The sequence below is a fragment of the Galleria mellonella genome, unplaced genomic scaffold (genome assembly GCF_026898425.1).
Source record: "Galleria mellonella isolate WM207_F2 unplaced genomic scaffold, CSIRO_AGI_GalMel_v1 utg38, whole genome shotgun sequence".
Classification (NCBI taxonomy): Eukaryota; Metazoa; Arthropoda; class Insecta; order Lepidoptera; family Pyralidae; genus Galleria; species Galleria mellonella.
Genome location: NW_026442090.1, coordinates 6,102,549 through 6,125,095, shown reverse-complemented (window position 1 = coordinate 6,125,095; position 22,547 = coordinate 6,102,549). Strand labels below are relative to the sequence as shown.

General features: G+C 30.7%; 2 protein-coding genes across 3 annotated transcripts; one reads left to right on the top strand and one right to left on the bottom strand.

Annotated features, from left to right (window-relative positions):
• Positions 1-771: 771 nt before the first annotated feature.
• Positions 772-6,599, bottom strand: LOC113522683 (uncharacterized). Of its 2 annotated transcripts, none has more exons than XM_026908451.3 (7): positions 6,460-6,599; positions 5,044-5,141; positions 4,224-4,404; positions 2,755-2,885; positions 2,256-2,319; positions 1,607-1,724; positions 772-1,048 (listed from the first exon to the last, which is right to left on the bottom strand). In XM_026908451.3, the coding sequence occupies exons 2-7, from the start codon at positions 5,138-5,140 to the stop codon at positions 845-847; spliced, it is 795 nt and encodes a 264-aa protein (XP_026764252.2). In that variant the 5' UTR covers position 5,141; positions 6,460-6,599; the 3' UTR covers positions 772-844. The 2 variants fall into 2 exon arrangements, with proteins under 2 accessions (XP_026764252.2, XP_052753607.1); XM_052897647.1 differs by lacking the exon at positions 6,460-6,599 and adding an exon at positions 5,495-5,514.
• Positions 6,600-14,637: 8,038 nt separating this feature from the next.
• On the top strand, positions 14,638-22,210 carry LOC113522982 (uncharacterized). The gene is made up of 3 exons (XM_026908838.3): positions 14,638-14,913; positions 18,978-19,175; positions 20,514-22,210. Exons 1-3 carry the CDS (start codon positions 14,832-14,834, stop codon positions 20,678-20,680), a joined length of 447 nt encoding a protein of 148 aa, XP_026764639.1. The 5' UTR covers positions 14,638-14,831; the 3' UTR covers positions 20,681-22,210.
• The last annotated feature ends 337 nt before the right edge of the window (positions 22,211-22,547 follow it).

Sequence of the window (22,547 nt, the reverse complement as noted above, 5' to 3'; positions counted from 1 at the left end):
GGAAGGTGGCGGATGTCCTGCTGGTTACAAGAAAGACTTTAATGGCGTTTGCCGAGAAGTTTGGTACGATGATTACATATATTAGATGCTGATATCAATAAAATATTTATCAACACTTTTGCTTTTGTTTCTTCTGAGTTACATCTATTTATCCTACTTTAACCTTAGTGTAACATTGACCATAAATAGTTTTTTTGGTAGGTAGGTACTTAAAATAATAAGTATGGCGTATTTGCAGTTTATTTGATACACTCATTACTACAGTGTTAAAAGTGCGCTGAAACGCTTAAAACCATATAAGTGCATCATGACGGCTAAATGGCCCGTAATTTTGTTCAGTCAAAAAGGTAGCCTAACCACTTCACTCCAAATACCTATTAGTTAAACTTATTACGCTATAGATAGACACTAATTATGTAGGTACCATATTAATAGAATAAAATTGTAACTAGACGTCTATACATGAGCGATATTTAAAAAATATAATATAAGGGATTAATAAGGGCAATCGTAGCTAAAACAATAGTTTTATGAAATTTTGTCTGTCTATCTTTTTATTTTAGTATCATGCAAAAATTACTACATCAAATTGTATACGCTTTTTACAGCTGCGTCCCGGAAGATCTATTTTAAAATCTGTTGAGTGTTTTATCGTGATACATTATTTATTTTTCTTTTTCATTCATCTGAAATCTACGTGTAAGAAGTAACGAGCAAAAAATCTAGAATGTTATATACTCATAAAATGGATATTAAAATAAATAGGCAATATGCAGTAGAGCTTTTATTGTAAGCGATGTTTAATTAACATTGCTTTCTTATGTTCAGACGAAAATACAAGATTTTACGAGGGGATAAGTGGTGCAATGAATCTCCAGGTGTCCAATTGGTCGAGGAGGGGGTTTCCGACGGCGATGACGGCGAGGGAGGCAATTTTGGAGATGGCGCCCTGGAAACGGTTGACGTACCCGATGATCACTTCTTCAGTTATTGCGTTGACGATCGCGTCGAGGTCGTCACCACCACCGATCACTCCGGTCAGTTGGGACTGTAATAGAAAATAATTTCGTAAGGCCTTATTTCTCGTTCGCTTATTTTGTAATGAAATCATGGAAAGAATTAGGTACATGTTTATATAAAAAACAAAGCTATCGAATTGAGAACCTCCTTATTTAAAGTTGGTTTTTGTTATTATCAGTGTGTGTGTGTTTTTGTATTATTGTAAGACTGCTCATTCCAAGAAAGTTTAAGGATGACAGAAGGTAAGGCACACTCTATGTTAACAGGTGCTATAAATAGTAGATGGAATTAATTTCATAATGTCATTGAAGTCTTGTGAATTGAAATAATGAAATATTATAAATCACGGTACTTTGAAATATTACATACATTACAACGATATTATGGCATAAAATTGACAGTTAACATGTTGGAAAGTATCTTTTGCCAATATATAACATAATGAACTTGAGAAAATATTCAAGTCTGGTCATATAGTGCAATACATTGTCAATTCTGATGAAGATATTATGAATCCTCTGTAGTAGATTTTATTTTATATGTAGTTTACGAAATTGGTAAATTATTGTAGAAGATTTTATTTTACCTGGAAGTTGGGCAATTGGAAAGCTGCATTCTCGATTCTGTCAATAAGGACAGATCTTCCATCTTCAGATTGTCTCAAGATGAGTCTAGCTTGCAGTCTGAAGTTTTCAATTACAAACCTGAAAATAAACAAATGATATAATATAATTAGCTGGCCGGTGAAACATTTTTTTTCTTACCAGGATGAACTATTTTATCTCTCAAGTTGGAGATTAGTATGAACATCATTGTGACACGAGATTTTTATTTGTGGCACACAATGACATTAATGGCCTGGTCCTCAAGTTATGACACCCTATGTTTTGAGAAACACGCAACAAAGATCTGAATACCCAATCCGGACAACCCAGACCTGCGTCACTTAAAAAAGTTTTTTAATTAATCATATTTAAATTACTGAAGGGATTTGATATTTCAAATTTTTTCTGATCTTTCAGATTTTTCAAGTTGGTAAAATTGGTAGATAAATTGTATCTTAGATTAACATTTTTATTACCTCAATTCAAGCGATATAAAAAAAATATTGAATACACACAGTACCATCTAGTTCCAAAATAAATAGAGCTTCTACTATGAAAAAGATAAAGTTCTCATGTTTGAACTTAAGTGTTAGGGAGAAAGGGTTTTGTATAGAGAGCATAAATACTTACCTAGCATTACCAGTTCCGTATAATGGGATAGCAGTTAAAATATCACCAACTAAGTCGTATACCTCTGAAAGAAAAAGTTAAGAATTATGAAAAGGAATAAAAAGAATCCATCTGTACCGGCGTTTTCGTATAGAATCTGTATTTCCAATTTTAAACTATATTTATACGAATGTTTGTATTTAGAGTTAAAACTTGAATATTCATAGTATGGCTCTTTCTACGGAAGGAATTCATGTCACGAAAACGCGACAAGTAATCTTATATACTCGTAGTATAAATATTGTAATTTAATATTTAAAGCATTATAAGTAGAACTCTATTATACAACAACTATGTGAATGTTTATGTCGATAATTCGTAATGAAACCTTAGCTGCGCCTTTAGCAGAAGTTACAGAATCTCAGATTTACGTCATTACACAACTCACACTTCATGACGTTTACTGATGGCGATCACCACTGTAAAGTCTATAAATTATCTAAGGTAAATATTCATTTACCACTGCTGATCTCTAGGCGAGGTACGGAGATATCCAAGTCGAATGTCAGACCACGCAGAGACAAGTCGCTCCTGTGCACAACGAAGTCACCGAAGCCTGAAGCAGCGATTCTTTGGAGCTCCAGATCCAAACTGGAAGTAGAAGATAATTTTATTTATACTAATAATACAATTAACATTTTCATTGCAACAGAAAAAGAAAGAAATTTTGAATAAAATTCGTCACGAATGTTATCTCTGTATCATTCACAACCTTCTCCTCAAAGTTGTGATTGCATTTTAGGTTACGAAAGCATAAGACCTTAGTCTTTAAAAATAGAATAACAAACAGAATAGCAAAGGCGACATGGTATATTCTGTGTTATCCATATCCACTTCGATGCAACGTTAATTTATATCTCATTTCAAATTGCATAGAGAATAGGTATCTTTCTTACTGTTTTTTTTTCTAAGTAAAATAATTATCATAATAAAATGAACCCATATTGAAGACTACAAGAAAAACACATTCAGATAAGATCTATACGATAGGAATAATTAATAATATATTATGTAGTTTGTGACATACCATACGCATTATTGCAACTTCTAAAAATTTTGCTTTTAGCATCATGCATGTAATATAGTCTTACGAAGTATTAAAATTTACACAAACACCTAATAGTAATAAAATCGTCATGATCATTATAGTTACGTCCATAAAAGATTATTGTTATTATCATAGTGCCTTCAAATTATGTATCTACTTAGGTGTATTCTATTTTATTATCTTTTAAGTTTACCATATCAGGTAAGGTAATAATTAGTTTTCAAAGGACAGGTTATCTCTGAACCCAGATACTGATCTTAATATTCCATTAGATTAAAATAATTATAAATAATTAAAATATGATAACTGAATCATTGTGTGGTACGTATCTTTGTTGTTTTATATTTACACATAATTACAATAGTGAAATCGATATCTATCTATTTATTTATTAATTAGGTACATACTGCGATTATGAGTTTTATAGAATGGTGAAGTACCTACCTAATAATATAGTATCTATAAGAAGGAAGTATAGAATTTATTTATCTATGTTTTGTACTGGAGATTAGATTTTAAAGGTAACCTCGAGTTTAAATAAATATCTAAATATCTGTTTACTTAATATATACTGTGACGTCTTTACATTAATATATAATATAAACTTTAAGTAATAACTAAATATAATATAGTAGTTAAGTATTATGTTTATAAGAGAAAAAAAAATTATTATACAATCCTGCAGTTACACAAAACGAATAAAGAACATAGAGTTATATAGAGTCTTAAAGCCAGAACGTAGGACATGTAGATTTAAGATTCAAGAGTCTCTTTAGGTTAAACAAGGGTTAAAACAAAAAGTACTACTATTTAGTATGACTGTGTTCAGTCATTTATGTCATTAATAACAGATGTTGTATTTGTAATTGAAAAATACTTACTTGAGAAGTCCAGCTGGAATGCTCAAGTTCAACTCTTCCAAGTCAAGGGGGTCCAGTGGTGGGATGCCAAAGATGACGGAACCGTTCCTGATGACATGTCTCACGTACTCGATCAGTTGACGGACGAGAATGTTAACTAGAATGTTACGGCTGGCCTCGTCCTTGGGGACAGCTGGCACCTCTGGGATGGAAAGAAAAACAAAATAATAATAAATTAAGCATCTTTTACTACTATCTTGTATATTATCTATAAAATCAAGTTTTGCGGACTTCAAAGATTACGATTTTGAACCTGGCTGACGTTTGTATTACATTTTAATGTAATCTCGAATCTCATGAGCACTACAAAGGTAACAAAAAATAAAAAAAAAGTACCCCATAAGAGATTACTGTCATGAGTATATTTAATTATTTTTTTATGAATTTAGTTATAAATTGAGTAGGAAACCCATGTTTACCTTCGTTCCACAAATGAGGACAAATCTGTGTCATTTCGATTCATTGGGATATTTTATGTTTTCCCCTTAAAGCTTACATATTAAACTTTATGTTTTGATATACAATTTTCTGGGAAACTCATACGCATTTCATAGCATACGGACTTATAGTTGCACATTAAGTGTTATTATGGTACGTCTATTAATTATATACGGTATTTTAATAATAATATGGCATTTCGCGAGATATAGCGAAACACCCCTTCCTTTTTCCTTACGTGATATTTAGCTATATCTTGCCATCAATTTAGTCTTATATAATGAACGAACGTTCCTCATTGTGAAAGGATCCTTATTACAAGTATCTAGAAATGTAATCTTACGTGGTATTAAAGCATTTTCGTCTACGACTTTTGGTGCAGCAGCAGCGGAGGCTGCGGCGACGAACGCGCAGAGGGCTAATACAATTGTGAATTTCATTCTGAAAAATCAATAAGTTCATTGCTTAAAAATAAAAATAAAAAAAATAGGTGGTAACATACGATCATTTCAATCGCGTAGGCTTTAAGTTAGGATTCTATATGCTATAAATAAAACTAGACCACACAACCTAGACAACCTAGACAGAAAAGCTAAATTTGAATAAGTTAATTTTTTTTCCTTAATTGGTCCGACCGAATCAAAGTTGGATCCCATTAATATAAATTGTGTCTACATCTCAGCCAAGGATGGTATCAGTTTGTTAGTTTACTGCCACGCTGAGAGCTTTCATTAGCCTTTATTCATTCTTATCAAAACCTACAGCGATATTTTCATCGATTCAAAAATAAAAACCTCATTTTAGCACAAAATTGCCCCCTAAAATAACGAAGCCTACTTTTACATTTAATAACAGTTGTTGTTTCAATATGTTCACCACATAAGTCTCAGATTAAGTAATTACTACTAGATTCAGAAGTTCAATCGTTACGTTAATATTTTTTTTTTATTTAAGTAATAAATAAAAAAAATAGTTTCTAAGTAGTTTTATATGGGTACATATGGATCTGTCTATCTTCAGTTCAGGTTCCTGATAGAGTAGGTAGTAAGAAGATAGAATTTGACAACCATATCTAAGTAGGTATTTATAGATAGCTTATTATCTAGATCACAGGTGTTTTAGCCATTGATGATTGAATATAATAATGATAAAGCATGTTACAAAGTAAAATGTTAATAATGGAAGTTAAAGATTGCAATAACCGTAAGTTTAATTGATAATAGAACAAGATCGGAACTATAAGATAAACTCATTCATTTCATTATTGTACAGCAGAATCGATTACGAGAACTACAATATATAACATTTGGTAAAGTTATAAAATTAATATTAGGTATAAATGTATGACAAGTGACATGTGAACGTTATGCGATAGCAAATTTAAATCACGAAATGTTGAGTTTCATAAAGGTTTAACATAGCATCTATGATGTAACATTTATAAAGTTATCAATTTTTAACAGTAAAATTAATGAAGTATTAGGTGCGGTTTAAAACTCAGACCGCTTGGGATTTTTTTTAATTACACAATTACTGAAATATTAATTTTATATTTTAATAACATTTTCTAAATATAAATAAATGTTTTGCATAAATTACATTTTAGAGATATTTATATATTTATACACTATGATTACGGACACTTTTTCACAAATTAAAATATTAAAAAAAATGCAAGTTCTATTAAATAAAAAAAATAAAGGTTTATAATGGAAAACCAATAAAGTTACAAGTAGGTATAGGCGTGTAAGGGACTTACCTGTCGACTCTTTCACTGTTCAGCAGTTACTGTGACCAATTTAAATCATTACAGATATTAAAACAGGTGTTAATCAGTAGGTAATTATTTACAACAACACTGATTTGGCGGCTTAGTGATAAATCATTTTGCAAACAAATAGAATCTTAATCTGATCAATCATCGCCGAATTGCTATCTGATCGTAATTATCTTAATTTTTAATTGTTTACAAGGTTTATTTGTAATCAGGCATTAGACTAATGTATTAATTTTATTGTCTTATGCTTGATTATGAATAAAATCCTGCAAACCTCATGACAATAATACCTAGTGGGGTAGACAAAGGTACTCAACGTCATTCGCCGTCGTGGTAAAAGCAGAAATCGACATGTTTCGTCGAATAGTATGTATATTGATATCCAATAAATAAACATAAATAAATAAAGGTTTATTATTAATACTAACCAACGTTGCAGGATTCGAGTCTTCTGTTATCCTCCGAATTCTTTTAATTTTTTATTACGGTTGTTTTCCATCATCAGAAAGTTAGTCAGAAACTTAAATTGACATACAAAGTTATTGATGTCAGTTGTATTTGTGGTATGTAAATTGGGGTATATTATTGGACCACTATCGTTTTGATTTGGTAACGTATATTTGTGTTTAAAATAATAATTGTAAACTCTGTTTTTCCTTTTTTTTTCTTTAGACGGTTATAACTAATAACTATCTATAAAAAAGTCACGGAAAACCCTAACCTTTTTGGTCGAGTGACGGGCAGCTGCGTCTCTCTAACCAACTTTTAATTGCAGTTGCTAACTTGCCTGCCATTTGTGGCAACTACTGGCAAACTCCCTCAACAGGGGGAGGCCTATGTTTAGCAAAGGACAGTCAACGGCTTTTATAATGATGCTCATAATATTCAAAGTTGATAACATTGGCGTATTTAAAATAGTTTTTCAAGGGGATCTGACCCCTTAAAAAAGACATAATGTACTCTCAGTCACGCCTTTGTACATAATTTAAAGCTTTATTTGTAATCTACGGTGGGCACTAGGTAATTCTGGGGTGGACACGTTTCCAATTATGTGATGTTTTCATTCTAGACCTCAATTATTTTATGCAACATAGAATGATATACAGGTAGATGGATCACCAGATGGAAAATAGTAATCATCAGGTCTGAATAAATGTAATAGAACGTAAATAATATTTTTTGTTTATTACTAGCAAGAAATCGATATGTTTATTATAATAGTTAATTTATAAGTATGTTGTCAGATAAAGATAATTCGTTGACATCCAGAAACTCCTTTATAGTCTGACCATGGTTTTGATGATTACATTACATTCCTACATTATTACTTATCATGTTTAGTTTTGTAAGATCTAATTATCTTAGTCTTTGTTTTTATTTTAGATATGTAGGTACAAATGATCTTATAAATTATCAACATAATCATAAGAGGTACAAGTTGTGTAACACTTAATAAACGAAGTTATTTTAATGACTTTGTGCCTTTAGGTATGAATAGAAATTGTAATGAATTCTTGTTGTAATGAAGTCTTGTTTGCTATCATAATCCATCTAATACATTTAAAGATTCAGAGTTTTTTTCAACAACGTAGAGTAAGTAATTATGTCATCGCTCCTCTAGCCTTAAAAGTAGGAAACATAAGTCTAAAAACTACAGAAAATATAGAGCTTTTCTCGGTAGAATTACTACGAGTATACTCAATATCTCTGGTGCCCCCCATACAACAAATTTGCGCGTAGGCATTACAAAAAAATATTGCCGTTCTAATCATGTTATTTGAAAATAAAATTAAAAATTTTCCTAATATAATGTATTAAATTTTATTATGTAGGAAGATTCCTAATAAATACATTTTGCATGTCAAGGTCTTTACGGGCCAGGTGGAAAGTATCGAGTAAGTAGGTATTATTTTCACTGCCTCTACTCTGGTTATATTTTTTTTAATATTTTATTTTATTATAAATCCATATAATTAACATATGGATAATTATGTTTATATCTAATCCATCAATTAATATCAATGAACCTGAATAACCTGAATGTACTTCATTTGAATGGTGGTCGAACTATTATCACTGCTCAATAAATGAGCGAATATCTGTTACTGTCAGCTACATAATACGTATTTTAATTGAATTAATTTTCCCATCACAACAAAGGGAAATACATCAATGAGATTTAAACCGTATGGTTTTAGGGCCTTGACATATATCAACGAATAAATGAATTAAGTCAGTCGCTGTAAGAGGACAAATGGCCGCTCCCATCTAGCGCATATGGACATATTTAATTATATATGGAAGTTTATGGGAGGAGATTTTAAGTGTTTAACAATTGTTTCTAAAAATGGCGAGGTAATAAAAGTTTCATGGCATTCTTCGAATTAATGTTTACTAAATAAAATTTCGATGACTTGATTCATGCTGTAGATGGATTGTTTGAATGGAAAGCCAAAATTACTTATCAGCTGTGAAAATAAAGATTTCTAATCTACACTTAAGATCTGGATTTTATGTGAAATGCCTCTTAATTTATCTACAATTTAATAGAAAGATATTTATGTACTTAAGGATAATAATAAATCATCCATTCCGTTAAGTAACCCACCAGCAATTAGCCTACAATTGCATTAGATTAAATAATTGCCTTTCAATAATCATGAAATTGCCACATATGGTTATTGAAGCAGCAGCAATAAAATTTTAGATTTTATTTCTCTGGGATTTATTTATTATTTTGATGGACAAATAAGTAACATGAAGATTTGCCTGACTACTTTTTTGTCTATTAAAATAATACATTTAGGAGGAGCTTATATAAAACTGTGATGTGTTCTATGACTTGCGCAGACAAATCTTAGGTATTGTAACTAAAATAATAAAAAAGAACTTAGTTCATAAAGTGCCAGAGTAGGTAATTCTCAGAGCACAGAACTTGAAAATATAAATAAGACCGATTCATATCCAGTTGTTGAAATATTTTCAGATTGCTTCATCGACAGTTAAGCGTGAGATTTATGACTGTTCATGATATGTACTGAACGCAGAGTTACGAATGAGTGCATCCAGTCACATGTCAAAAGCAAATAATTGTGATTTAGATATTTATGATGACAGGGCGGGGTGTCATTGTTTGATGTAGTCGTCTTTGGAGGCCTCCTTTAATACCGACTTCGAAAAAGGAAGAAAACCTCAACTCGGTTGTATTTTGTCATGTTTGTTACCTCAGAACTTCGTCATTTATAAACAAATTTGACTTTAAATTTAAATTTATAAACAAAATTATTTTTTTAATTAAAATAATATACTTTCAGATTGATTCCATAGAAATTGTATCAAAATCAGTTTAGTAGTTTATTTTTTAAATATGTATCTGGTTTTGCTATGTCAATCATCGGTATTTTTTTGTAGAACTAGATTTTAAATATAGTTTTTTATAGTCTATCTTATATATACAAGATATATACCTATCTTTACCATTATTACTAATATAAAAAGACAGTTCGTTTGTTATCTTTTTACAATAAATTCTCTCTCTTCGTCAAGAATAAAAATTAAGTAGGTAGGTCCTATAATACTTATAATCTTAATATTTTTTCAGTCATCCAATATTCAACAATGATCTAAGTGTATTCTCTAACATTTTAACCAACTCTCCAGCAATAAATTTTAAGACTACTAAAGTCGGTCGTGTCTATAAATCAATTAAAATTCTGTTGAAGAAAAGTTAGTTAATTTGTTAAGTGGGCAATCGTCCCAAATAAAATACAGATCGCGTGTAAAGGGATTTAAAAGTAGACCACTACATGAACGGCGATAGGAAGACTAGTGTATTCGTTGTTGGTCTTTCTTTGTCTGTTTAAGGACTATGTTACCTTAAATTATAGGTTAATTTATTAAGATTTTATTATTAATAATTATTGTTAAAAGTTTTATCAATACACATTATATTTTAATGTAATAATTACCATTTTAATTTACGCGCAATGAAGTCGAGAAAGCTCGACTTGTTTCTAAACTATTTGAGACCTTTAATCTTGATGCGAACGCGAGCCTAATTTAATCAAGCATTCTCGACTAAATTACACGTCAGTTAAACCGGTAGTTATTACATTAAAATCAATTATTATTATTAATTAACACCGTAAACTTCACGAAAAGAGCATATTTCTTTTTGACAGGTTCTTTTCGGTAGGTAGGCAGCACAATGCAAATTCTCTGGTGTTGCGGGTGCGGCGTGGCAGTAGTCATTTACCATTAGGTTAGCTGCATGCTTGTTCGGCCCATGTTTTTAAAAAAATAGGATCTAAAGTAGCCTATATATACTCTAGAATATGGTTTATCTGTATACCAAATTTCATTAAAACCATTACATCTAAAATTCCAAATATCTTTACAAAACATAAAATTAGTAGGAAGTAATTGTAAAGTAGTAAGTCATAAATTAAGGATAATACCAGTGGTTGTAATAGATATGGCACGCAATGATACTCTCATTGCGTGTCATATAGTTAAAACGAAATATCATTATAAGCAAAAAAGGGATGTGGTCAAGTACTGAAATGTTCTTTGTCTTACTTTGCATACACTCTTATTTTGGGATAATTTCACTTAGTTGCCTATCAAAAGTCAATCTATAGCTATATGATATCTATTATATGCGACTGAATGTTCGATGAAAATTAAATTAGGTATAATATTTAAAAAAAGATTTGTATTTTACATTATAGTACTGAAAATGTTTTCAATATATTAAAAACAAACTGAAGAAAGTGCATTTTCTAGGCACCTTCAAGAAAAGATCATATTCCTTTTTAAAAAGCCGGCTGCACACCTGCAAGCCTCTGGTGTTGTTGTATTTTGGTTTATTGAGATCAAAATGGTACTAGAAATCTTAAAATTCCACAAGTAAGTACGTAAGGTTTACAATTATAGACTTAGACATCGATTAATTTATTTAGAAAACCATGATATCCTTTAAATTTTAATTGAATTTGATAAAAATAGTTTTTTTTTTGTACTAGGTGTTATGTTTACACTATTACCTATTCAAATTAAATAGCCATGTCACTATTTGTCGTCGCGCATAAGAAAATATTTTTTATAGTAACTAGGAATCATCGTATCATATCTTACATACGTAAACATCTTCTTCGTATTTTATTATGCCAACTAATATCAGTTCCATTTTAGAGATTTTTTTTTATACAACTTAGAATGGCAAATAAGCTATAGACACGACCAGTACCATGGACATAACAGAGTATACTGTTTTGGCAAATAAGCTGACGGCCCACCTGATGTGTTAACCGTCGCCTATAGACATGAGCAGTGCCATGGACATAACAGAGTATACTGTTTCGCCCATGATGCCCCCATACGTTGCTATTCCTGAGGACTCGGATGTTATTCCTCTGTACCCTGTAAATTCACGCCATATCCCACCCTTCAAACTAAAATACAGCCATGCAAACACAACTGTTTTACGGTTGAAACACGAATGGGACAGAGGTACAAAGTCTGCCTCTGGTAATAAATAAAAAAATATATAAAAAAATTGTGTTGGTTTAACACTATACTAGAGATTAGAGATATTTACGTTTTCGTTGCAAATGTATGAGATAATCGCCACTTAACTAGGAAATTACATATCCTAACGAGGTGTACCTACATACTTGGTTAATAAATTTGACTTATACCAACTGAATAGATACTCTTCATAAAATGGGTCACTGGCTAGAATCTCCACACGACGTTTGTACATACAATAAAAGTATGACTAAGAACTAGGAATGCCTAATTAGGTGAGGTGATTGTAGATCTCTCAACGTGACCCGAAATTGGTAACGCTTGTTGAGTTTTGCTATTTCCTTCTTCAGTTGAGGCTTTTATAGTTTACCACTACCACGTTATGATTTAATAGTTTATAATTATTTAAAAGTTGTAATTTATTTGCAGACGAACACGGTAGTATATCACGTTACTGTAATATGGATGAATCTATGTAATGTTGGATCATGTTTGTCTGTTTTATTTTTCTTTATTGAATTACTTTAAAGAGTTATAGCGGTTGAATCATCGATAGATATAATATTAGGCATCTACAGGTTTCCATCCTAATATCTGAATAAAAATATTCTAATAGCAGGTTTTTATTTTTATTAACAAGTATTTATATATTACCAAAGGCTAACCAGCTATTGCAAAGTGGTACGAAGCCGTGGGCTATAGATGTGATGAAATATGGACATCATAATATACTATACAAGGTATCATTTACACGACTGAGGTGTATTAATGCGTCTTGAGTCAGAGATTGCATCGTTTATCTTACGGTTCAGGTCAAAAATCTATAACGCATGTATTGTTTCTTCACTGTAAAAGTGAATAAAATTTTAATATCCTAGGCGAGTACCTATCTGACTACCAGTTGTAACCAAGTACCTACCGAAAGATCTATAAAAGGAATAAAGGAATGGACAGATATTAAGCACAAAAAAGTTAAATTTGTAGCATTACAAAATGGCATCTGACTTCTGTTTATATTTAAACATTTATTAGACATCTTTTAATTTTACATAATGTAAAGAAAAACATTAATTTTGTAATAAAACATTTTCTACACATACGAGTATGTTCAATACACTTCTACTGCAAATTTATCATTTTATGGTAAGACTGTAAAATTTTATTTATCATATTTCTGCAAAACTTTATCCTATGATTTGTAATGATTCTACATCAGTAAGTAGATGTATGGTAGTTGTAAAAACATACTAGGAAATAAGAGCCAGCTATTTCTGTCAAGGTCGTGAACTTGTTGCCCTACACGATTTCAGCTGTAATGTAATACAAAACGATGTGTTGATAGAAATAGTTAAACAACTCGTTTAGCTATTGCAAAAACTGTATAAAGAATTCGATCTTTATATGGGTTTTATATATAAAGTAATTAGATTTACGAATATTTGATTCGTTCTATTAAATATCTTTTATCTCTTCTATGTTCGAAAAAGTTAGAAATGATAAGAATGTGTGATTAGACACGTCCATTACAATGGAGTCTTGAAGATGAACCGTTCTTTTGCTTTCGATCAAGCAATCGACTTTTGTACAAAGTGATATTAGTGTTCTTCACTCTCTGAGCAGGCCGTAGGTAATGGTCTTGGAGCGAACCTCTTAGCTTCGTTTTCTTCTTAAGACTACTACCCTGGGTTGCGGGATCTTCTGTCTATGTAGGTTGACGTCTTGGAGTTGGATAATAGGTAGGGGAATTAATATTTTCCTCTTCTTAATTGCGGATTTTTTTTAATACATAAGATCCGTCCATATGACGATTCTAGGTAGCGCATTAATAACAAATTCGTTGCTATTCTTAATTAGAGCGTATACACGTAAGTACACACGAAAATGTAGATTTTGTATGACTCCTGAGGTTATTGTACTTATTTTTCTTCTAGTGCATGTTTAGGAGTTTAATCATAGGACATTGTTGTAAATTTAGTACTTAGCGAAAATAGTTCTCTCAAGGTAGTTATTATCTCTAATGTTTAATCTGTGGTATAATTATGCAATTTTTAGTCGGAGATTAATTTATTATGGTATTAAAAATGGTCTGCGAACAAGAACTTTACGAGGTTAATCTCTACTCTGTATCAGAAATCAAACAAAGCCTTATATACTACCTAGTTTGTTTAAAAAAAACTTTTTGCTATCAGTAACAGTACAGCAATTATCTACGAGTACTAAATAAAGATTGATAATAACATACAGGTGGCATTTTTATGATATTATTATTATTGTTCTATAGGTACCTAAATTATTGTCTATTATTGAGCCTTTCTAATTACGTTCTTGTGTATTGACGACGTTATGATATTTATTGTGATATACTCTTACATATATACAATAATCCAGACACGCTGTAGTCTGTACAGTCATATATGTATATTGTACGAATATTTACTTACCAAACTATTGATTATATAAGTAGTAGTTTCAGGATATCCAAGGAATATATTTTATATATTGAATAATCCTTGGGTCAGTATTCATTAATGCCATGTCAATGTACAGTTTTCTACATATTTTGTATTAGTATGTACACTGTCTACTATTTAGTCACTGATAGCTGGTTCACATCGCTCAGTTCCCGGCGTAACCTTTGCCATGCGTACACCATACGCCGTCATTCCATACCCTACTCTAGCGTGCTTCTAAGTAAAATTAAGTTAATAATATAATATAAGTATTAAGTAGATAAAAGTCAGTAACAAGAGATAAGATAATAAAGAAAAATTAATATAGAAATGAGTAAATAAATTAATTTATCTAGATTTTAGATATATTTTAAAATGTGGCGAACTTTTGTAGTTTTCGTGGTGGTCGTATATATGATAGTGACACGTGTGACGACAGCACCTGCTTATCATCACTGTAAGTATGGAAATCTTCACTAATATTATAAATCTGAAAATGAGTTTGTTTGTTACTAAATTTTTAATCAATACAAACCCTGTCACGCGGACGAAGTCGTGGGTAGAAATACGAATAGTAACACGTGCCGCGTTGCACATATAGGCGATTCCCATGTGCGATTCCCGGTTAATTTAGGAAATGAACAATTTAAAATTTTCTTGCTTTAGGTATGGTGTTCCAAGTATTATAATTACAATTGTTTATTTATTTAGTACATTCACTTTTAATACAGGTTTGTGGACTATATATGCGGACTTATCCTAGACTTATTTCCTTGTTTATTGTAGGAGCTTCATATCGTACCGGTATTTTAAATTGAGGGACAGATAATCGAAACAATTATTTGACACATATTTCAATCATATCTTGTTCATATGTGTTATCTATTTGGTGTTGATATTTTTAAAAAAGTATATTAATATAGGATAAACTCTGAAACTACTAAATCGAGATTTTGTTTTACAAGAAAAGAACTTCAGAGCCAACTGTCTTTATTTCAGAAAATAAAGACATATACAGGTTGGCGAGACATATACAGGTAATATATATTCGACATATATTTCATCTCTTTTTGTAGTCACTTAAGTATTCTTTCACTGTAATAGAAGGCTACACAATGGAATATAATTATTTCGTACTAGTTTTTACCCGCGACATTTTTCCAATTTAACGGAAATATCGAAATTTTTACCTTTATTACCTATTAATTGATTGGAATAAAAAGTAGCATATTATGTCGTTATATTAATATTAGAAAATATAATTACATACATTATAAAATTTATCTATTTCTTTATACTTTGATATGAAGATATCTAAACCAAGTTGTTATTGTAATTTGTAATTGATATTATTATTATCTGTAGTGGAATCATTAAATCAATGTTTTCATTATCGAAAATATTATTTATCTAATACCTTAAGGTGATTATTATCATTTAAATTGTTATTGGTATTATAATGAATGGTTTCTTTGTTGTTAGCTTAGATTTTGTACTTATATGTATATGAAAGTCGACGTACAAACCATTAATTGCCAAAATAATTTATTATCATAATCAATAAATAAATGTTAATATAATTTAAATTATATATTATTATGCACTCATCTGTGGCATTATTATTTAGATATATTAGTAACATTATTGAATATTGACACTAATTTTATCACGATTATTATAGTACCTATTTTGACTAGAATAAACCATACTTTAAACGTAGTCATAGGTAAGTATAGATTTTACATATCAAATAAGTATAAAATAGGTAAAAAAATTACAGTAGAGAATAATATTTTATTGTCTACCTATGCTGTTACTAATAGTTAATCTCTTATGTATTTAAGAAGATTTTGTGATACAGATAAGTACCTACCTGTCTATAGTTTATGCCCGTCTTGAATTAATATTAGTTTTATTTTTATTTTTATATTTTCATTAGTTATAATTAATTTGCAAATCGTTATTACTAAAGGGTACTCATGGTTGATGCCATGAAAAAAAAGTAAAATAAATATGTAATATGTAATGTTTAGTACAATTAAGGAGATGAGATATATTATTTTTTTAGATTTAGATTTTATGCAAGTCAGAATAGAAAACAAGTTGAAGGCCAACCTGATGAAAAGTGGTAACCGTCAATTATAGACACTATAAAGTATACTATGTTGCCCATGATATTCTTGATGCGTTGTCATTCCTCAAGTTAACATATTTATATATGATCGTGATCTCACATATTTAATAAACACAGAATATAATAAAATAAAATTAGGTATAAAGTTTCGTTGAAATCTAGTTCAGCCGTCTTCATGAGATGAGGTAATACTTAAACAGACAGACAAGTTTACGATTTTATAATACAAAGTAAGTATAGATTTATTATAGTTTGTACAGATAGTAAGATAAATAGCAACACAGACTGTAGGACACCTATTAAAAATACATATTTTTAGAGTTTATTAAACTACTACTCGTATGATAGTGGAGTCGATTCTGAAGTGCCATTTCTCTAAACTAAACGTACGTAAAAATAAAACTTTAGTTTGGCATCACAGCGAAATCGTTATGTTTAACACTAATATGAACTTTAGAAATTAAGTTATAAATAGATTTACATTAAAATTATTATATGTATATATAATGATTCATCAAACAGTAGTTTTGCGAAATTATCAAATTAAAATATTAGGTTAGCACATAAGGTTACAGAAATGTTGCTTCAGTATTAAATTCCTTGTCGCAATTTGCTGTTTCTAAGCGGCCAAATTTTATAATCTGAATAAATGTAAATAATTAATAATTAATATTCAGTGATGTCCAAAGCAGCTGAGGACTGTATGCATAATTCTTGGGACAGTCAGAGGTATTTTTCGTCAACTGAACATTAGATATTATGTAATACGACCATGTGGACCACACATTTCGACATCTCGTCCACAAATAGGCTTAGTGTTGATTTATGGCATGTTTTTGCTTCTTAGAACGGTAACAATTGCTTGTTAATTGACCTGCAAATATGGTACTACAGTAGATACCTACCACATTTGTAAGAAAGACGATCGGTAATGAAAAGTTCATGGCATGTAAAAGATGTACATAAATGTTGGTTGATGTAATAGGAAACGATAAAAACATTACTTAGAATATGATTATCATTTTATCTTTACTTATAACATGCCATTATCATACATACAATTTATCTAATATTATGAAACGTTTACAACACGTACTCCTAAATAAAGCTTTATTTCTTTCTTGGCGTGAGGTACGTAGTTCATTATATTAATTTTTAATACAGAATTCAAGACAGCAATGTCCAATTGTTTTGTCTATAAGTTAGAATATCTTATGTTATAAGCAATCGGTCTACAAATGTTTAGAACAATCACGCTGACCGCCTGGACTAGAGGCAATTAAGAAAAGTTCGTTTCTTAAATTGACCCGCTCGAAAATTCATTCAAACAACCACCGAGAGTAGAGTCATTGCACTTAGAGTAGATAAGATCGAATATATAAATAGTACAATATATTTTTTTTTATTGGATGAAAATGGAATGGTAGCCCCGCCTGCGCTAACGGGATACACTGGCGGGGCACCAGTGAATAATGATCAATGAGGATGAAGACAGGTCAGTTAGCCCATCATGATGAATTCATCTGGAATTAACCATGATAGTTTCCAGGGAGAACCGCGAGGAGGTCGACCTGGTTGGGTATATTGCTAGCAATGGGATTCTCAGTCTCCATTACTAACAATCCCTTTCCCCCCAGAACAATATATTGTATCAACAAAATAAACCAAAAAAGAGTTTCCGATAAATATATAAACAACTAACGTAGAAAGCCGTACGCACTATCCCGAATCTATTGTAGCCAAGTTTTACATTATAACTTGCACAAAGTATTAATTTTATTCATAATGTGATAAATAAAAATAGTATAAAAAACAAAATCATAAGCAATCTAAGTAATCCTATTAATATTATAAATGTGTAAGTTTATAAAAATATTTGCTACTCAATCAAGCAAGATTAAATACATGTTTGATAGATTACACACAGATTAGGAAAATTTATCTGATTCACGTGGACTATGCCACAGCATATATGGGGGTAGATTTTCATAACCATAGCGAACCCATAAAAAGAGGATATTATAGCCTAGTATTCATTACTACGCTATATATGCTTGATCCCTTTTAGTCACCTTTTACGACACTCTGACGATGAAAACATTATGTTCTTATTCCATCACCATGCAGATAATCTAATCTTTATCTAATTAATAAGTAGATTTTGTTCAGTTACATTGATTTCAAAACCAAACTACTGGACCGATTTCGATAAAATTTCTATGGGACTAATCTTAAAATATATCCTTTATAAAAAAAAATTAAACCGATTTATAAAAGACAGAGTTCTGGGGTAGCAAACATAAAAAAAGAAAAGAATTGAGAACCTCCTCTTTTTCTGAAGTCGGTTAAAATAATAAACAATTATTATCTTTTTTACAACACGACAGCTCGAGGTCCCCGCTACACAATCAGCAAGACACCAGATCACAATCACAAGGCTCCATATATCGAGGTATGGAATTCGACTTACCATGGATACGGGCCGCGGGAGGAGGCACGAGCTATGTGCTCAGTGAAAACACATGAGGTTAACGCTACTGCTAATGCTACAATCACCAGGAGACTACATGGAGTAGTCACGTCTAGTAAGTTTAGAAAATTTTGCAGTTTATTTATTTTATTTTACCTACGGCCCATATTTCGCCTTTCTCTTAGAACTATGATTAGAAAAAAGGTCGGTTGAGTGCGAGTTCCATGAGCACCGATGGTTCCATACAAATTAAAAATTATTTTTTTGTGATGTAACTACAAATTTACGAATTTCGGATTTTTCCCTTCACTTGTGCTGTACGATATATCTTCTTGCCAAATTTCATGATTCTAGATCAAGAGTAAATACCTTATAGATACGGCCGTGTATAGTGTATATTTTTATAGTCATAAGACAATATATTACCTTATATCTTTTAATTGCGTTAACTTAGAAATTTGATATTTGCAAGTTAACGTTTCACGCTGTAAGGGATTGTAAACCTGAGTATTTGACATTAGTTTCAGTTTCTGAGAAAAAAGATGTTAACAGACATACAACAAACTATATTTGTTAACCAACCACAAAGAGGTATTACGATATGTTTATTAAAGGTTGTTCATGAAAATATTTGATGATTCTTATTCTTTAGATTTCAGCGTCGCTAATTGGGTATTTTTTAGGAATTTTTGGGGAAAATTTTCCATTCGTGAAATATTGAGGAAATGGAATTTTGGAGAAATTTTTAGCGAAAAGTGAAAAGGGTCTGAAGAAATTAGGGTAGTTTTTCTGGAAATTTTAGGTAATACTCGTAGTTACAGTATGTGTATCTGTACAGGTATATACAGCACATAATTATATGATTAATATTATATTATTATAATGCCTATCAATTGGCAGTTGACGGCTGATATGATGATGACGATATGATTGAAGGTATGTATATAATGAAAAGAATAGAAGGAAAAGTAGAAACATAAGGTATGGCTTTTCTGTCGTTCTTTATTTTGTATACATAGCAAAAAATCCTGAATATCATATATCAATTTAGAGAAAATATTTGAAGTTTGGGCGAAAATCAAAATTCGCATCTGGACACCCTGTTAGATTTGGTAACCGTGTTTACAGTCATCGGAGCATTGGTCGGGAGTTTATATTAAGTTTCATCACAGCATTAGTCAAAATCGAATTTTTGAAACTCTGAAGTTTCTAAAAGTTAAGCTTATTACACTAAACGTACTTGATTCCAAACCAATTAAAAAGAAAAAATAAAACTTATTAATTGGTTTATAAGAGACTCCGCGTTTCGACTAGGATACACACTACCCACTCACAATCTAGGTTACAAGTACGCTACTGTCTACTTGTGAGCACGGCCAGTTTACTTCAACGATCGCGCATTTCTTATAAACCATGCAATGCGAAAGTCTAAAAGTTAACTTATTATTTACAGAGGAGCTCCATTCGTCAATCCAGCGGTTGGAAGTTATAATATTTGGGCAGATGCAACAGCTATGGCAGAGTTTAGACGCATTGCGCATGCAGTTGGGCGGTGACGGCCGACCGCCTTTCCCGGACAGGCGTACTGTCAGCTTCAGATATAAACCTAATATGAAATAACAAGAAAACATTGATATTATTTTAGAAATATACAGTTTTTTTAAGATACACCAGTTAGATCAGTGGCAGTTGCAGGTAGTTACAAGGAAACGCTCTTTTCTTTTGGAGAAATTTTGATGTACATTTATAAATCTTATTAATATTATATATATAACGAATTTGTAATTAGACTACATCGGTATAACAGTAATAGCAACTAATATTTTTGAGAACTTTTTGTTTTTTTTTCGTTCCGGCATCAGGTTAAAACTATTGCACCAGGGAAAATACTGTTTACACAGTTGTATTTTTAAAGGTCTAACTTAAAAATTGATGTATCTTGGCATCGCCATCTAGAAATTTTTATCTACTTACAAGTTTCGCAATAAAAGAGCATGGAAATTGACAATTTATACAATAACTTTTTTGATGGCAATCGTCTTTGTTTTCGATGTTTTGTAGCTAACGTATGCCGTCATTGATGAAGGGGGTATCAGTAGGACCACATGGTGCCAGTGTGGATTATTTCTGATAACGATAGATGATGAGTATAATCTGATCGAACTATGAGCTCATTTATAATAACATGATAAGTGCACGCTAAAATGAAACTGATATAACACAAAATTTTATTTTCTTAATAATTAAATATAATCATGATTTTAATTTTTGATAGAAGCAATTGTTGAGTATACGATTATTATTGTTGTGGTGAAAATAACACTAGATATGTTCAAATTTCATAGAGTAATTATTATTTGAATCCAACGTGGCGATTGTATTTGTAAAGTTCTACCGTTCAGTTCTATCACACTACAAAATTTATGAAACTGTTTTTTTTTGTCCATTTAATAATACAACAAATACATAGTAGGCTATGTATTTGTTGTATGATTTTAATAGAACTATACTGATAAAAAAGCCCCATTTAGTTGGAGCCTACCGGCGTTACTAGGGTTGTTGCAGAAATTATGATTTTCATACGAAATTTGCTGATATAGCCTGGAAATAACACGGAGGCATAAGAATTCACCAGAGTTAGCCATTAATTACTATGGGTGTTCGAATACCAGTGCAGTCTGTAAGGTAAATCAGGTGGGTTATTAGCTTGTTTGACATTTTAAGTTCTGTAGAAAAATTCTGTATTTAAAATAAAATAAATGCTTACAATTAAAAAAAAAAAGAATGTACTAATGGTCGAATAATAGTTTATTTTTGTGTTTGAACAAGAAAATAATTATTATGTTTATTGTCATCATTGTTTAGAAAAGTATAACATTTTGTAGGTATAATAATATTGTTGAAAACAAATTTTTGAATTATTGAAGATACCAAAGTATATAGCAGAGCATCTATTAATAAAGCAAATAGACACGACTTTTTTTTTATTTTTATTACACTTAAGTACTGTTTCCTTAAACACAAGAGCGAGAAAATATTTTTTACGTTTTCTCACATAGTCATATCAACTTCTAGATTTGTGAAGATAAAAAAATTGAGAGGATTTAGATTGTAACAATAAAATTTAATAAATAACCATATTTCACAAATAAGGCCAACGTATTTTAATTACATGTGTATTGAGTATTTTGAATAGGATAGGTACTACGCCACCAAGTTTTTTTTTTATTATGTAGTCATAATCTTTCTGTTCTTATCCAAATTTGATGTGCATATAGTTACTTATTATAACGTATGACTGTAGTGACCAAAATAAAATGTAAACGTAATGTGGCCCAATATTTTTGTTATATCAAAAAAGAGATTAATGTTGCTGTCAATTAATGTGTCGAAATATTCATAGCCTGATTTGATGTTTAAAGAATTATCTTTATCTTGTACCATAACAATAAATAAATTAGTATTGAATATGACATCAACTGTTAAT

What these genes read in the sequence shown, in the direction of transcription:
- LOC113522683 (XM_052897647.1), bottom strand. An exon ending in CGAAAATGCTTTAATACCAC is followed by an intron (nt 4,405 to 5,043) that starts GTAAGATTACAT and finishes TTTCCATCCCAG; the next exon opens with AGGTGCCAGCTGTCCCCAAG. An exon ending in TACGGAACTGGTAATGCTAG is followed by an intron (nt 1,725 to 2,255) that starts GTAAGTATTTAT and finishes GTTTATTTTCAG; the next exon opens with GTTTGTAATTGAAAACTTCA.
- LOC113522982 (XM_026908838.3), top strand. Translation starts at nt 14,832, where the DNA reads ATGTGGCGAACTTTTGTAGTTTTCGTGGTGGTCGTATATATGATAGTG. An exon ending in AGCACCTGCTTATCATCACT is followed by an intron (nt 14,914 to 18,977) that starts GTAAGTATGGAA and finishes ACAACACGACAG; the next exon opens with CTCGAGGTCCCCGCTACACA. An exon ending in ACATGGAGTAGTCACGTCTA is followed by an intron (nt 19,176 to 20,513) that starts GTAAGTTTAGAA and finishes TATTATTTACAG; the next exon opens with AGGAGCTCCATTCGTCAATC.